This window comes from Eretmochelys imbricata, chromosome 22 (genome assembly GCF_965152235.1).
Source record: "Eretmochelys imbricata isolate rEreImb1 chromosome 22, rEreImb1.hap1, whole genome shotgun sequence".
Taxonomy (NCBI): domain Eukaryota; kingdom Metazoa; phylum Chordata; order Testudines; family Cheloniidae; genus Eretmochelys; species Eretmochelys imbricata.
The window spans coordinates 17,174,712-17,190,390 of record NC_135593.1 but is presented as its reverse complement, the minus strand read 5'-3'; the positions used below and the strand labels follow the sequence as shown (position 1 = coordinate 17,190,390).

Here is a 15,679-nt window from a genome sequence, read left to right as displayed (position 1 = left end):
TTGAAAGAGCCCTATTATGAGGCTCAGTATACCACATCAGACACCTAAAAAATTTTCACAGTCTTTTTTCTAAGACTAGACTGTAATTGCATATCAGCTACACAAATCTGTCTGCAAGAGAATTAATTTGTTCAGACAGTTAGTTTACATGGGCATTTTTAGGGTTTGGTGTGGGTTTAGCATTGTCCTTTGCGTAAACCAACATTTATGTTTTGTCTCACGGATTTTGTCAATGCAATAGCTCCATCTGTTGAGCTGGATGTGACCTGATTGCATTAAATATACACTTGTGTTGTAATGGTAGTACAATGGAATGTTTTGCCTCAGGCGTTGCTCTCATGTTAAATGGTAGTTTTGCAAGGTTCTCCCCAGTCATGTTTCGTGTGCTGTGTATTTTCAAAAACAACAAGGAGTCCGGTGGCACCTTAAAGGATAACAGATTTATTTGGGCATAAGCTTTTGTGGGTAAAAAAGCCACTTGGTTTTTTACCCACGAAAGCTTATGCGCAAATAAATCTGTTAGTCTTTAAGGTGCCACCGGACTCCTTGTTGTTTTTGTGGATACAGACTAACACGGCTACCCCCTGGTACTTGACACCATGCAAGACTCTCTGTTTTCACTTACTGATGATTTTTGGGGGAAAGAGAGTGCAGGAGGAGTAGTTGGGGTGGCACAGTGAAGGGTTCAAACATCTGTAGCAGCATGGGCAGTGCATGCAAGAGATGGACTTGCACATAATGACAATAAAATTAAATTTGTAGTCAAATGGCAGCTCTGGGTTGCCCTATCTCCATTCAGATCTGGACAACTTTTCTTTAAAACTTTACCTTTTTTGTACTTTTTTTCTTTTATCACTACAGCTTTTCTTCTATTCCTCTCTGTTTTTGTGTGTGGGTTTTTTGTTGTTCTTGTGGTAGGTGATGCTTAGCCCAGCCATGCAGGGTGTGATCCTCGCTATTGCTAAAGCCCGTCAGACATTTGACCGGGATGGGTCTGAAGCAGGGCTTGTTAAGGTACCCTTTTATTTTCCTTTTTAAAAATCTCTTAACACACAAGTCTGACATCTTCAGTGAAAAATGCATGCTATTTCAACATATTACAGATGTGAGTGGGCCACTTCTCTCTCTTCCTGTGCAGTTTCTCTTCAGCTAAGATTTTTTTTTCTATTCCACCTTTCTGTTTATCCACTCCATTACTTGTTCTAAGAGGACTAAAGAGAGATTGTCAGGCTAAAACCATTACATTTTATAAGCATCCTTTCTTGTGTTACAGATAACCCCTTAGACTGCAAGAACTGAAAGATTTTCCACGTCTCATGCTTGAGCCCAAGATTGCAGTGTTTAGGTTGCACAGAATGTTTTTGTTTGAAACATGCATGCACACACACAAATGTTGGAATCTAAGGCAAATAATATAGAAATATTTCTGGTAGTCCTAGGTTTGGAAAATTTGTTGTTTCCCCCTTCCCAAGCCTGCATTTTGGACCAGAGTAGACCTAATGTTGTCCATTTAAGTGAACAACCCCACAGTGTTTATATCTAATGAAAATGGGAGGTGTGGGTGGGCACTTTCGGAAGGTAGTGTAAGTCCACACGCTGCAAACGCTTACGCACAGTCACATTAGTCAGTGCAGCCCTTGAGTAAAGTTAAGCATGTGCATTTGTCATAGTCTGTTTAAAGCAATGGATTGAGAGTTAAGAGACATGTGTTCTTGTCTCAACTCTGATCATGGCTTGCTGTGGGACCTTGGCCAAATCACTCCACTTCTCTCTCTCCCCAAGTGCAAAAATGATACTTACCATACATATCTCACAGGAGCTTGTGAAGTTTAATTATGTCTGAAAAGCACTTTGGAGCCCTTGGATGGAAGGTACTATATAAGTGCTCAATATAATTATCACCAGAAAATACAAATTAAATTTTAGTCATAACCAGACTGTATATAGTGTGTAATTAAATTTGGGCCATAAATATACACACTTACTGTAGGAATTTCTGTAAAATATGTCCTCCTGAGCTTATGCAATGGGAAAAGGGACTAGAAAAAGGTAAATAATCCTGACCAGAGAGCAAGTCATTGCTAGTTTGGGCTAGACATTGTAGACAAACAACTAAAGTTAAATAACAAGAGGGCTTAGGAAAAATCACTCATTCTAGCAGACTACTGGCTTCTGGTAGTCATAAATCACACCAGTGGCTTTCTGCAACTGCAATTGAGAACGAACATCGGATGAGGCTTTTGGTTTACTGTCTATCACGTATTATTGCTCAGAGTAACATTTTGCCAGCTGCATTCTTGTTCCTCTCACATTTTAACACAGGTTCCTTGAAATGAGCACTTGGACTGGGATATTCAAAAATGCCTAAGAGAGTTAGGCACCCAACTCCATTGAAAGTCAGTGGAGCCAGTGCCTACCTCCCTTGGGTTCTCTTTTTAAAGGTGATGTTTTTGTTTAAGACATAGATTGATATGATTCATCCATCTTTATATAGTGGAGATGGTATATCAGTTGGGTGGAACTGTGCTCTGACTTGGTATAGAAAATCCTTGAAGAAGCCTGGCTAGTGTGTCTTGCTCACATGCCCAGGGTCATAGTGATCACCTATTTGGGGGAAAAATTCATTTCTGACCCCAGCCAGCCTGGCAGGCACCTTTTGGGGATGTTTCGCTTTTTGTTGCGTTATGGGGTGTGGTTTGCCCGCTGGGATCACCTGAGCCTATCTCACCTACTCAGTTCCCTGCCATCAGAGGGGCCTTGTGCATTGGTGGCACCTCGGTTTCTCCTGTTCTCTGCCTGTAGCACACAACAGTGTAGTCTCTTGTAGTTTAACTGAAGTTATTGGGCTCAGCATAGGGTTATCTGGAGGATATATAATATATATCACATACAGGAGGTTACACTAGATGATCTAATGGTCCCTTCTGGGCTAGAACTGTAGGAACTGTGTGCCTAATTGAAGATACCCTAGGCAATTGCCAGCTAATGTAAGTTAGACATCTCTGCACCGAATCCTGCTAAGTTACAGGACAGTTATAGCCTTATAATCAACCTTCCCACTGCAGGTTTCAAATTCAGTGTGGAGCAATAATAAAGAATAGTCATTTAGCATTTGCTTGACTTTGATAGGCATTCCATGAAGAGTACTCCAGACTGTATCTGCTGGCCAAAGAGACCCCAGCTCCTCACAATGACCCCCGGCTGCAACACGTGCTCGTCTACTTCTTGCAGAACAATGCTCCCAAGCAGGTAGTGGAGAGGACCCTCCTGGAGCAGTTTGCAGATAGAAACCTCAGCTATGATGAAAGGTTTGTGCCAGGGGATCCAATATCATGACTTTCTTATTTGGGATTCCGTAGCTTCGCCATTCTCTAATGTCTCTGTCTGTTGCACTGAGCAGGTCAATTAGTATTATGCAAGTAGCACGAGCTAAGCTGAAGGAGATTGGCCCTGATGATGTGAATATGGAGGAGTATAAGGTAAGGGACTAGAACTTTTTCCTTATCCTTTTCTCTAATGCCTTAGTGCTGGAGGAGTCCCAAAGCAGTGAGCAAGATAGTGGCAGCGCACTGACTGTGCAAACAAACACAGCAACTATTACATACCCGTTGGTAACAGTTATATAGTCAGAAGCATTAGGAGCTGTTTCCCAAGGAGTGCTGACCAGGACACAGGGGTTTCAGTTGAGCCCTATCCTTTTTGAAAGGTACAGTGGGATCTTTAACTTGCTCCTGGAACAGTCAGTCTATATAATCAGAATGGGAGCCATGAGGCTAACCTCTTCCCCCGCACCCCCCAACAGAGCATCAGCTGTTTGTGTTTTCACACTTGTTCTAGAGGACTCATTTGGTGCTCTCAGTGTGGAGTTGAACACTGCCACAGACTCATCTGTCTTGGTGAATGTGTTCTTGAGCTGTTTGGGGAGGCAAAGGGGATGTTGGGAACTTGCCCTGAGTTGGAGGGAATTCATGTCCCTGTAAGAGCACTCCGTGCCAGAGGCTAAATGAGCTAACATACCAGGTTTTGCTGGGGTTGGGGGTCTTGTCCCAGACACACATGTACATGAAAGCATGTTATTGACGAACCTGTAATATTTCCTGTTACCCTAAACAGAAATGGCATGAAGACTACAGTTTATTTCGCAAGGTGTCTGTTTACCTGCTGACAGGGTTGGAACTCTACCAGAATAGGAAGTAGGTGTAATTTAATTATATTTTGGATGAAGCTATGGGGTAACTTATACCTAAAAGTGCCTGCTTCTCTGCTAATACCCTTGCACACGCAGCACCCCTAAGTATCGCCATTGGGGGCCCCTTGTGCTTTTCCCAAGGTACTTTATTCCCGACCGGCTGATACTCCTTGCTGTACAGGCTCAGAGCTGACCTTGAGCCAGAGTGTAACTATTGTGCTGAGTTAATAGGTGGTATTGTGATATGGCCTCTTACACGGTTCCCAGCTTGTTTTCCATGAGCAGAACTTTACATTCTGGTCCTTGGAGAGGACTTAGTGCACTAAGTGCCATTACTGCTTGGCTCTTGGGAAAGCTGGGTGAAAATGAAACTCTCGTTACAATTTGATTCCTGTGTAGAGACAGAGGTCCCTGGAACTTTGACCTGAAAAGCTGGGCTTTTTTCCCCCCATACTGCAACCAGTATACCATATAGACATCTGAATGGAGAAAGATAATTCCCTTTCACGGAGGATTTTGGTATTTCAGAATTTGGTTTGTACCAATTTGGAATGTAAATTCAAAGTTTTGGAATTCATAGAATATCAGGGTTGGAAGGGACCTCAGGAGGTCATCTAGTCCAGCCCCCTGCTCAAAGCAGGAGCAATCCCCAATTTTTTTTTTTTTTGCCCCAGATCCCTAAATGGTCCCCTCAAGGATTGAACTCACAACCCTGGGTGTAGCAGGCCAATGCTCAAACCACGGAGCTATCCCAAGCTCTAGCTCTGGGAGAGCTTGATTGGCCGGCTGCTGGAGTCATGAAAACCCTGGGGTCCCCGACTCTGAGGCAGTCCAGCAGGTGGGTAAGCTGGCAGGAAATCAGGCAGGTCAGAGAGTTCTCCATCGGAGCTTGGTTGAAATTGAACAGTCTCACAAAACGTTTAGAATTAGATGAACTGGCAAGTTCTAATGAAAACGTGTTTCATCAGATTTTTTTCGACTAGCTCTAAATATAACCCTGGAGTCTCGAAAAAAAAATACTGTTCTCCAAACATCTAATAGTGCCTTTCATTTCCAAGTTCCCATTGAAACCAGGGGAAATCTAGACCAGAGTCTAAATGTTGCGGTTGAAACCAGAGTGCCAAAGTGTCCCTGAGGCATACGGAATGCAAACCTGCCTAGTATGGGGGCTGTGCTTGAGAGGTTTGATGAATGAAAAAGAGAGAAGGGAGAAAATAACACTGTTAATGAAGGTGAAGTGTTTGCCTCTGTTGGGGAGGAAGTGGGGAATCTGGCCTGCAGCTTTTGGAATGTGTGACAACTGGTGTGTTGGACTACTACCACCCTTCTCCTCCTCCAAGATACCAGGAAGCACTGACCTACCTGGTGTATGCCTACCAAAGTAACACCACCCTGCTGATGAAAGGACCCAACAGAGGGGTGGATGAATCACTGATCGCTTTGTACAGAAGAAAATGCCTCTTGGTTTGTATCTTTTGAGTCTTAAATTGAAAGTGAACAATCTCAGTGGTAGACTGGTTAGCCTTAAATACTCAATCCTTCTAGTTCAGTGATTTCAGTTCACATCTGAACATTCTCTCTTCACTCCAGGTTGCCCAAAGAGACAAATGTATCATGCACCTCCTTGTAGTAGAGCTTGTCATTAAAACAGTTTTTCAGAGAGGGGGTGGATGCCAGCCATTTGCTTTTCACAAAGAGCAATATCTACTCTTCCCTCCCTGTGGGGAGCCAGCATCACCTCCTCCTTTGTAACCAGTCAAAGTGTTTTGCTGGGCACTAGGTGATGTGGCTTTCCTTGGGAAGGAATAAGCAACAGCAGACTGAGACTTATTTTTAGTTCCTGCTTTATTTTGGCTGCTGAGGCCAGCATAATTATATCTAAGGCACCTATTATTATGGCATCTACCCCTTCCCAAGTGCCAGCACTAATATGAAAATCTAGGAAGCAAAATTCACTGAAGTGATAGAGTTTGGATTTCAGGAAATCCATTTGGTGTTTCTGGATCTGAATCGTAGCCTCTCAAAGCCAAAATTATTTGTATACTTTAGAGCTAATTCTGGAGCAATATGTTCTCTCTGATCTAATCCTTCTAAGGCGGTGGTCCCCAAACTGTAGGGTGTGCCCACATTCGGGGACTGGGGGGAAGGGAGGGTGTGGCGGGGTCTGGGCCAGTCCCACAAGGAGTGGGGAGGGAGCGCCACCCAGCCCCACCCCCAGCTGCAGCTATTTCTGTGGCTCCGTGGCCCTAGCTGTGCCCTTGATCTCGGCTGCGGCTCCACTCCCAACCATGGCCCCGGCCCCTCTTCCAGCCGCGGCTCAAGTCGGGGGGTGACCACAAAAATGTGGGGACCACTGTTCTAAGGGTTACGTTCTCTTGGTGCACACATGCAGCTCTCGTTAATCTGTGTGCGTTCCATACATACCCATCAGGTAGAAGAGGCGTGGGTCGTGTGCACCTTTCCTAGGAGCCTGTTCATGCTTTGAAGTCAGGGCTTTTTCAAATGTCTGTGACCCCTGATTCTCCCACAGAAGCTGAATGAAATGGCAGCGGCTTTGTTTGTAAGCAATACGGAGGCGGATGTGTTGGAGGGTATTAACATCCTGAATGAGCTGATCATCCCCTGTATGCACCTCATTATCAATAACGACATCTCCAAGGATGACCTGGATGCCATTGAGGTCATGAGGAACCGCTGGTGCTCTTATCTGGGACAAGAAGACATGGATGGTAGGGAATTGCTGACTTGCTTGCTTCCCTTAAAATCCTATGTTCTGAGTGGTCAGGATGTTCCATAGGTCTAAACTAGAAAAGGGCTTTATTGCCTATTTAAAATCCTTCCTAGCATTCTTAGGATTTGCCCTATATATGTAGCGTATCTAGGCATTTGTGACTGGACTTATGCCCGAAAATGTGCTCATATTTAGAGTGAAATGTGTTAATGGGACAATTTGATTGTTGTTTGTCCTACAGCTACAGAAAATAGATCCCTGGCCATTGAAATATAAGAAGTGAATGATTTTAAAATATGTGAAATAGGTACCTTGGTCTCATCTGTCCTTTGTGATCAGCACTTTAACCTGCATTTCAGCCAGTGTGATTTCACTGATACACTAACATTAGCAGATTTTGTTGCTTTGTATATGAATGCTCACCTGTAAGATGAGAGAGAAAAGGTTCTAAACTGACTGGGTGCATTTGTGCTTCTAATCATGTAGTTGGTATGTGATGCAGTCTGACTTCATGCTAGAAATGAGACACACTGACAGGAACTTTTTCTAGCTGTGTACAGCTTCATAACTACAAATGCATGTACAGTATCCAACAGGTTTGAGGAAGGGATGGGGGAAGCTGTGTCAAGCTTTGAAGAAGCTTTGCAACGAATTGCCCATTAGATCCAGAGTGTAGTGAGGAGATGCTGGTCATTCTGGGTCTGAATTTCAGTTGGGATAACTGCGTTTGTTCTGCATTTCCTTTCATGTGCTGAAGTTAAACTGCCATGACTCCTCTCAGGCTGGGTAAGAGAACAGAGTTGAGACTCTTAACACTGCTCATTTTAACCAGCAGAGGGTAAACTTGCTACAGGAAAGTGAGGTAAAAATATGGAGGATTGTTCTCAAAATGCTGCTGCAAAGTAGAAAGCTGGAGAAATTTGCTAGCAGTTTGACTTCCCCAAATTTGGCTTTCTTATAAACTCCTCCATGTAATGGAATCCCAAACAGTGAAACTTGAGATTTGAAAGGAGCAGAACTCAGCCGTTTCCATCTCTCTTTGTGTTGCATGGGCCAAGTCTGTTGTCCCCAGCCTGTTCATGTTGCATGTAAAATTGCTTGTAGATTAGGTTAAATCAGTTGATTTTTAATCTGTCAGAAGAAGAAAAGGGTGTTGTGGTAATGATTTTAAGCACATTCATCTGGAAAGTCTTGAACTCCTCAAATTAATTACCGACTAGAGAGCTGGCCTGCCAAGTGCTGAAATAGGCATGGAGTTTCTGCTAACACCTGATGTGACAGGAAGAGTCCTCCCACAGGAGAAATGTTTCCATTCCCCCATTGACTGGACAGTGAGGTCAGAATTTTTTGTATAGTAATTGGCAGTTCCGGTTAATTTTTGCAGTACATCATCAATTAGAGGACTGTGCCCTGTTCTGCTTGTTCTTCTGTTGGGGCTACATTCCCATCACTCTCAGGGAAGAGGGTGTCTGCTTTTGGTTTTGCATTGTCGGATGGTTACAAATTTGACTCGTTGTCTGTTGTTGGAGTTTGCTGGGTCAGCACTGGGAGGGTAGTCATTCATGAAGGACTGAATAATGCCTGGCCTATACTAGATATAGTGCATAAATCTGAGATTGCAAGGTTAGAGAATTAGGTTTGGGACGACCATGTAAAGTGGCCTGGATTGAGGAAAGCCTGGCACTGGTAACACACTCCAATTGTATTCCTACTAACTTCACATCACTGGTTTGCCAAGCAGCTAGGTTGTGATATAGTGTACGTGTGTGTGGGGAGGTCAGGGGGAGGGAGGGGAGGAGTTTGGTGTGTCACCACCCCTCCACCATCAACCATACAATATTGGTTACTGGTAGAGACAAGATACAGGATTTAAATAGACCAGAGGTCTGGTCTAGGATGACACGATCTCTCCTCCGTAAAACAATACTCATCTCTGTATGCTCGAGGTGAGCAGTTTTTTGGCTTTGGTAGATAATTGTCTAAAAAGGAAGCAACTGTTTTTCCTTACAATGCTAAAACCTGCTGCGATTGGCCTTTTTTTGTAACTGCCTGTTCCAGTGCATTTGACTCTTTCATCCTCCTCCACAGCCAACCTGCAAACGAAGCTGGGCGAACTGCTCCCCAGGCTCCTGGACTGCTCTGCAGAGGTCATCATTCTAAAAGAACCCCCGAAGATCCGGCCCAACTCCCCCTATGACCTCTGCAGCCGCTTCGCAGCCGTGATGGAGTCCATTCATGGGGCCGCACCTGTGACTGTCAAATAAACTTCCAACTTTCCAGCCCTAGATGCGGTACATAGGAACCCATCTATCGGTGTAGTATCCTGCTGTCGGACAGCATTTGAATGGGAGAGGGAGGAGAATAGGTAGATAAAGACGATTCATATCCAGATGTAAACCATGCTCTTGGTGTCGATACAAAGGAATGAAAAATGGTATTGAACTTTTAAGATACAATTGTCAATGACAATGCGAAGGGCAGGAACCACTAGCACAATATATGGCTGGCAGTAACAGCTGTTTCTCATCTCCACAACAACAAAAAATGCATTGTCTCTCCATTTCTTGCCACTTTCAAAAAATGTCCCTCAGATACTTGGGACAGTGACAACAGCTGCACAAGAGAATGGTTTATTGACAAATCAGTGACACTTATTACCTTGGTTCCAGCAAACACATCCACACCTTTCTAAATTCTTAGCTGAAAGAGCTTATAAATCCAGATCTTGGCAAAGTACTGCTGGCAGGAGTCTGAGTCGGGAGACTGAGAGACAGCGAGGATTGATGGAACGCTGTGTGTAAGACAGGCAGGCAGTCATGCGTGCAGCTGCATATATTAGCTGAGTGAAGTCAAACAGGAAGTTAAGTTGTCTCTTGTCTTTTTAACTGCCAAACAAATATGCAGGGCTCTTCTTGTGAGACAGACAAAAGCAAATAATGACAGCGTCCTATGATGGAACCTAATTTTAAAGATTGACTTGTATACAATATCACTGTGCTAATGATCAGTAACTGGTTAAAGAAAACAAAATCCCTAAAGGGAATTCCCTTCTCGGATCTGAAAATATTTCCTCCTCTACTAAGGTTATTGATGAGAAAATTGAGCATTGGACACTTAAGGTTAGAGTAAAAGCGTGTATATTTGTATTTTTTTGTAAAAATGTACTGGGGAGTGAGGGGGAGAACCACAGTTGGACACTTTTTAAGGGCAGTCTGTGTTTTATTTGAATAGACAAAATTGTTTAAACCAAAATGTTCTGAATAAATGGGGAAGAGAATTCCTATTTGATAGGACTGCAGGTTTTATAAATGTGCAATAAAAACATTTGTTTTATTTTAGAGTGAAATAGCTCCCTCTCTGTTTTATTTTCCTTTGCTGTCAAGTTTTAAAACACTTCTGTGTCTTGGAATGAACAGAAGAAATGCGAACATTGGCCCACAAGATCATTTTAAACTTTCTTAAATTACAAAGATCGGAACTTCAAGAAAGCTTTGAGGCTGACCTACCAAACCTGTGCTAGTTCCTTGATGAAAAAAGAATGACACCTAGTGGCAGAGAGGTGTGTGTGTGTGTACAGTTTCTATTGTTAGCCAAAGGTGGTACTGTTGTTTCAACCCATCATTGATCGACATTTAACAAATCGATCATTAAAGAGTTGGCAACACTGTAGTTTGTAATCGCATATTAACATGCTGTAAATTGTAGTGTAGGTAAAGAAAAAAAAATATGATACAAGTCATATTCTATCCTAGGGTTAAAAATAGCTAGCAACAAACGTAGAGTTTAAAAACAACTAGCATAAACATTTGTTGTTTGTCTGCACTACAGTTTTCAATCTTGTTTAATGTGTTAAAAAAGATGATAAGTTACAGTGTAGCTGAATCTTTAGTGGATCAGAGAATCTTGCGTTCTCTTAAATGTAAGTTAAATAAGGGTGGAGCTAGCTGTAGTTTTTGAGTAGCTTTGAACTGTAGCTTTGAGTTTTTCCCCTGACTTGTTTTGTGTCCAGGTTCTTTTTTTTTTACTTCAAGATAAATAGTCTAAGTGTAGTTGCACATTCCCTTTTGCTCTGGATTAGCTTTTCAATAGGAGACAGATTTCTTGAGTCCTTCCTGGTGGTTGTATTCTTTGTCCTGACCTACATCAGCCCATCTGGCAAGAATTGAGGTCTAGACAAATGGAGCCATTAGTAGAGAAGTTTTTTGTATCTTACTTCTGGGTGAAGTTCACCCACCTTGAATACTGCGTCACCTAAGGCTCTTTCACCCGCCTGTCCTCCACTGTACATAATTCAGAGACTTTGGCACACAGGTTGCTTATTGATGCTAACTGGTTTCTTTTGAAGTCTCCTTGTTAGGACAGGCCACCCAAGAGAAATTTCTTTAGAGAGCCCCACTTTGAACCCCTTTCTATTTCAAGTCATTCTGCAGGAGGCTCTCTCTATGCACAATACCTTCAGGAAACAGCCATTTCTAACACACCACAGTGAGTAATTCAGTTGGATTAAATTAGTAAAGAGGAGGGAGAAGCACTGTCAGCTTCTGCAGCCAAACAGTTTGTTCATTTGGGACTGAGATGTTTGAGTTTCATATTCAGTGGCTCACATAAATCTGCATTATAGCAGAACCATTACCCTTTTTATAGTTAAGCTTCTGTTAGCATTTCCCTAGCAAAGCACAGATTTATTCCAACAGTTCAAAACACAGCTGTAAAAATAAAATAAAATACTTCCCAGATGGGGGACTCGATGAGAAAATTGAAGATAGACATTTATAGGGCTGGGTTAAGAGTGCAAAATAGTAATAATTAGTGGAGTTCTGTTTGAATGCAGACAGGTGAGGATTAGTTGTCAATGACAGGATGACTCACTTTGCCTGTTTCACCCTCACCTGGTTATTTAACTTTGGAGTTGGGGTTCACCCTCTTTTTCCCCAGTTAACATAGAATCAAAACTGAAAACACTCTTAAAGAAACCACCCTACCACTGTACAGAGATAGTCACATGCCATTACCTTTTTAAGGGGTGATGTGGAGCCAAGGGCCTTTGATATTTCAACTTTATGGCCTTATTTGTGTTTCATATTGTCTTAAATGGCTTGCTTTTGCAAGGTGGGATGGTGGTGATTCTCTTGTTTCTTGGCTACTCTCTGTTATCATCTAGTACTAAAACATTCAGGAGACCTTCGTTTTTGGTAGTTTCAAGTTTGGATTGTTGGGGAAGGGGCATGGGGTTCTGAGACATCCTTAGCTCTTTGTCTTCCCTGTCCCCAAAGTGCCTATCTCTTTTGCCATATAGGTAATTTCTCATCAAGTCTTTACTCCATGACCCTGGTAACAATATTTGCTGTTCACCACCCTTCTAGACTCCCTCATATCCACTGTGCTATGTTGAGAGTTTAGTAGAAGGTGTGTAATTTTAAAGACCTCTCTGTGTAAGAACCATACCAGTCGTACCACCCCCCCCAGTCCTAATATGCACAGAGTGCTGCTGTTCGTACAGTCATGGGTATATTTCCCTGTCCCATTAAACTACTACCGAAAATAAAAGAACAACAGACCTCCAACCCCACACACTGCAAAAAACAAATATTAGGAAATTAAAGAACTTGTTTACTGTAACCTAATCTGCTTGAAGAGCCCAATCCAGTGCTCAGTGAATCACACGGAAATCCTTCCATTGACACTGGATCAGGCCTTAAACACATAACAAACACATAAAGGGAGCCCACTGAAGCTAAAAAATCTGGGCTGTCACCACAATTCTCTTCTCTCCCCCCTCACTCCCTATGTTGATTTCTCAAGGGTGCGGATGACAGTAACAGCCAACACCTGAGAGTCTCTTTTGCCTTTGGCGGTTTGTCAGGCCTCTGGAAAGCAGTGAACAGTTTGTATAAATCTTTGAAAAGCACATTCCACCAGCCAAGAATGTTGCCCTCCTGGCCCCTGCGTTTTGCATCTCTTGATCCTTGTTACAGAAAGAGGACTCTTGGCTGCTGCTCTGTACAGTTCCTAAACTGTCTGTCATTGACTAATTTCCACACCAGCCAGCGGTGTTGCCACAAATACTGGATTTTGACTTGGTGTGGGGCAACAGGAGGGAAAGGGGGAGGCGAAGTCAGCAGCAGCAGCACCAATCATTTTTTCATGCGAATTTAACGGACAATGGGGAGCAGCAGAGTTGGCTGAAGGAGAATGTTGTTCCGAATTTTCGGTGGGTTCCTTTCAGTTCTGTTTAACGTGAGTTTTAAGGTTCTAATCTGTACACACTTGAGACCTGATCCAAACCTATCTGAGCAAATGGGGAGACCTTCTGTTGACTTGGATCAGGCTGTGAGACCACATCCTGAGTGAGACATGCAAGCGAAGTTCCCATTCATGAAAGAAATATGTGCATCATTTCAAGTAGTGATTGGGAGATTTGAAAGGCCGAGGGAGCTCGGGCTCCCTAAAGGTCATTTTTTGGCCTGTCTGCTAAGTTTCTAAAATGTCCTGGGTTCAGCCAAGCTAGGAAAATCTCTGCCCATAACCTTGCTTTCTGCATATTGGTATCCCTGCTGGAACGAAGAGCAAATTGCAAAACCAAACTTTTTAAACCAAAAGTGAATTTCTTTGGTGCTCAAAAGAATTCTGGTTTTGGATGGGGGCTTCCTTGCTTCAATCTCATTGTCACAGACATTGTAAGCAAAGGTTTTAAAAATAACCAAACAGAGTTGTTAAATAGTACTGTAGCATCAGATTTACTCCTGATCAGGCTAAAATGAATATTTAACAGGTTTCTTATGTGTAACTCTATTAGTAGTAATAGTAAGTGCATACAAGCTTTTTTTTTTTTTTTCTTTTTTTTTTTTTGGGTAGCCAAGTTAAAATTTAGGAGATCCTTAGAGGAACAGTTACATTCTAATTGTTATACACAAGTGATCTAAAAAAGAATTAAATTGGATAGCATTCTAACTGTGGGCCTGATATTTTTATGATTTCACTGACTAGTAGATATATGGGTGAGATACTGCCACTGATTTTGCACCTTTCATAGATGTAGAAAATGCATTTTTTGTATAAACTGGCTTTCTATCAGAAAATTTCGCTAGATGAACAAAAATAGTGCAGTGTTGCTTTTCATAGATAAAATCCTGCATCCCCATCTTCTCCTCTTATGCTGTTCAAGATGCAGTTACTTTTTGAGAGCACAGAAACGTGTTTCCATCAAATTGAATAATTGATGTGGTGGAATTCATCCCTGTGTATAGACAGATAGATATTTCCTCACCCACCTTGTCTCCCTACAATGGACAATTAAGGAGCGATAACCTTCAGAATTGTGTACAGATGTTATTTTCCTATCAGAAATTTCCAAAGATGCTCAAATAGTATAATCAATAACATGCTGCATTGCTAGAAATATGAAGTGCTGTTTAGTTTTCTGTGTTCACCTCGTTGATTTTATAGTGTTAGGTTCAGTTTGCAGGTGTCTCCGAAAAAGCTGTTGCTCTTTAAAACTTACAAACACACAGAAAGACAAAACAAATAGCAAGACTCAATAATTTCTTATGGACAAAAAAGGAGCTAAGCATCCTGTAAATCATTACGGGAACTGTCTCAAAACCTGAAAAGCTAGGGAGCAGTACAGAACTCTGTGCTGGAAGTCTTAGATTACCAGGTCAGCGTTTTTGGGGTGTGAATGTTGGCCCCAGTGTTGCATTGCTAATGGAGCTTGCACCTGTGTTGGTCCGCGGTAAGCTGCTAAAGGCATTGTTGGCGTTTCTGTCCCTTTCAAACAGGCTGAGCAGATGATGAGCAGCCCGCCTACTACAAGGAAAAATCCAGCAAACCAGCCCAGGAACATTGCTTCCCCGAATTCCCATCTAGGTACAATTTCTGGGACTGTTTCATCCCAGAATTCATTTACGGTGTTATAGGCAACCCAGGAAACTGGAATGAGGGTCATAATTCCTGAGATGCCAAAAATCACTCCTCCGCAAAGCGCCAGTTGTTTCTTTAGAGCTGTTTTTGCTTCCCAGGCCTTGCAACAGTCCAGCCCACAACTGGAGATCAAGAATCCAAGAAGTCCCAATCCATTAGAGAGGAACATCAAAATTCTGGACACCCTGAGGTCCAATGGCAGAGCCAAGAAAGACTCATAGCTTTTACATTCCATAATACCTTCCTCTTGCGTTACGCAGACTTGCCAAAGCCCCATGGTCCAGATCTCCATTTCATTCAAGTCCAGGTTGCGATTCTTCCAGAGTGGCACAAAAGTCGCAACACAGGATGAGACCCACCCAAAGAATGAGAGAAATATTCCTCCCAGGTGAACCTTCATGTTACAGCTCCAAGCCATGCTGATGCTGTGTGTGTGAGCTGTGTGCCGGTCAAGATGAATTTGGGTGTTTGAGCAGAAGCTTTTGGTATTAACTCTTTTGAAGCTATGCTTCAGAGTTGGTTTCCATGAATATGCTCTTTCAGTTGACGGGCTGTTGACTGAGAGCTATTATTTGTTTCTAGCTTTCAGAGGAGTAGCGTGGGGGAAATTCAAGCTTATACCACTAATTCCTGGGTGTGACCACAATTATTTTCATGTTTTGTTGGTTTTACTGGATTAAAAAAAAAAAAATTCTGGCAGGAGTGCCTTCCAGCAATCCAGCCAATTCAGTGCTGTGCAATAGGGCATCAAATGATCAACCACCACCACAATACGTAAGCATACATGAAAACAGCCGCTGTGGGACCCTGCAACTACTGCAGTGTGGGTCCCAACTAAA

The 15,679-nt window shown here is 42.6% G+C and overlaps 2 protein-coding genes across 6 annotated transcripts in view; one reads left to right on the top strand and one right to left on the bottom strand.

The window, feature by feature from the left end:
* USP28 (ubiquitin specific peptidase 28) overlaps positions 1-10,229 on the top strand; it is a 109,554-nt gene extending 99,325 nt beyond the window's left edge. For 3 of the 5 annotated variants that reach the window (XM_077839744.1, XM_077839743.1, XM_077839745.1), the window contains 6 exons: positions 3,130-3,308; positions 3,401-3,479; positions 4,114-4,193; positions 5,530-5,653; positions 6,720-6,918; positions 9,009-10,229. In XM_077839744.1, the coding sequence (XP_077695870.1) occupies positions 3,130-3,308; positions 3,401-3,479; positions 4,114-4,193; positions 5,530-5,653; positions 6,720-6,918; positions 9,009-9,184 (837 nt within the window). In that variant the 3' untranslated portion in view covers positions 9,185-10,229. Of the gene's footprint in view, positions 1-918; positions 1,015-3,129; positions 3,309-3,400; positions 3,480-4,113; positions 4,194-5,529; positions 5,654-6,719; positions 6,919-9,008 lie in introns of all 5 variants that reach the window. The other 2 variants (XM_077839746.1, XM_077839747.1) reach the window with 1 other exon arrangement.
* Positions 10,230-14,565: 4,336 nt separating this feature from the next.
* Positions 14,566-15,258, bottom strand: CLDN25 (claudin 25). The gene has a single exon (XM_077839937.1). It carries the CDS (start codon positions 15,256-15,258, stop codon positions 14,566-14,568), a length of 693 nt encoding a protein of 230 aa, XP_077696063.1.
* Between the last annotated feature and the right edge of the window lie 421 nt (positions 15,259-15,679).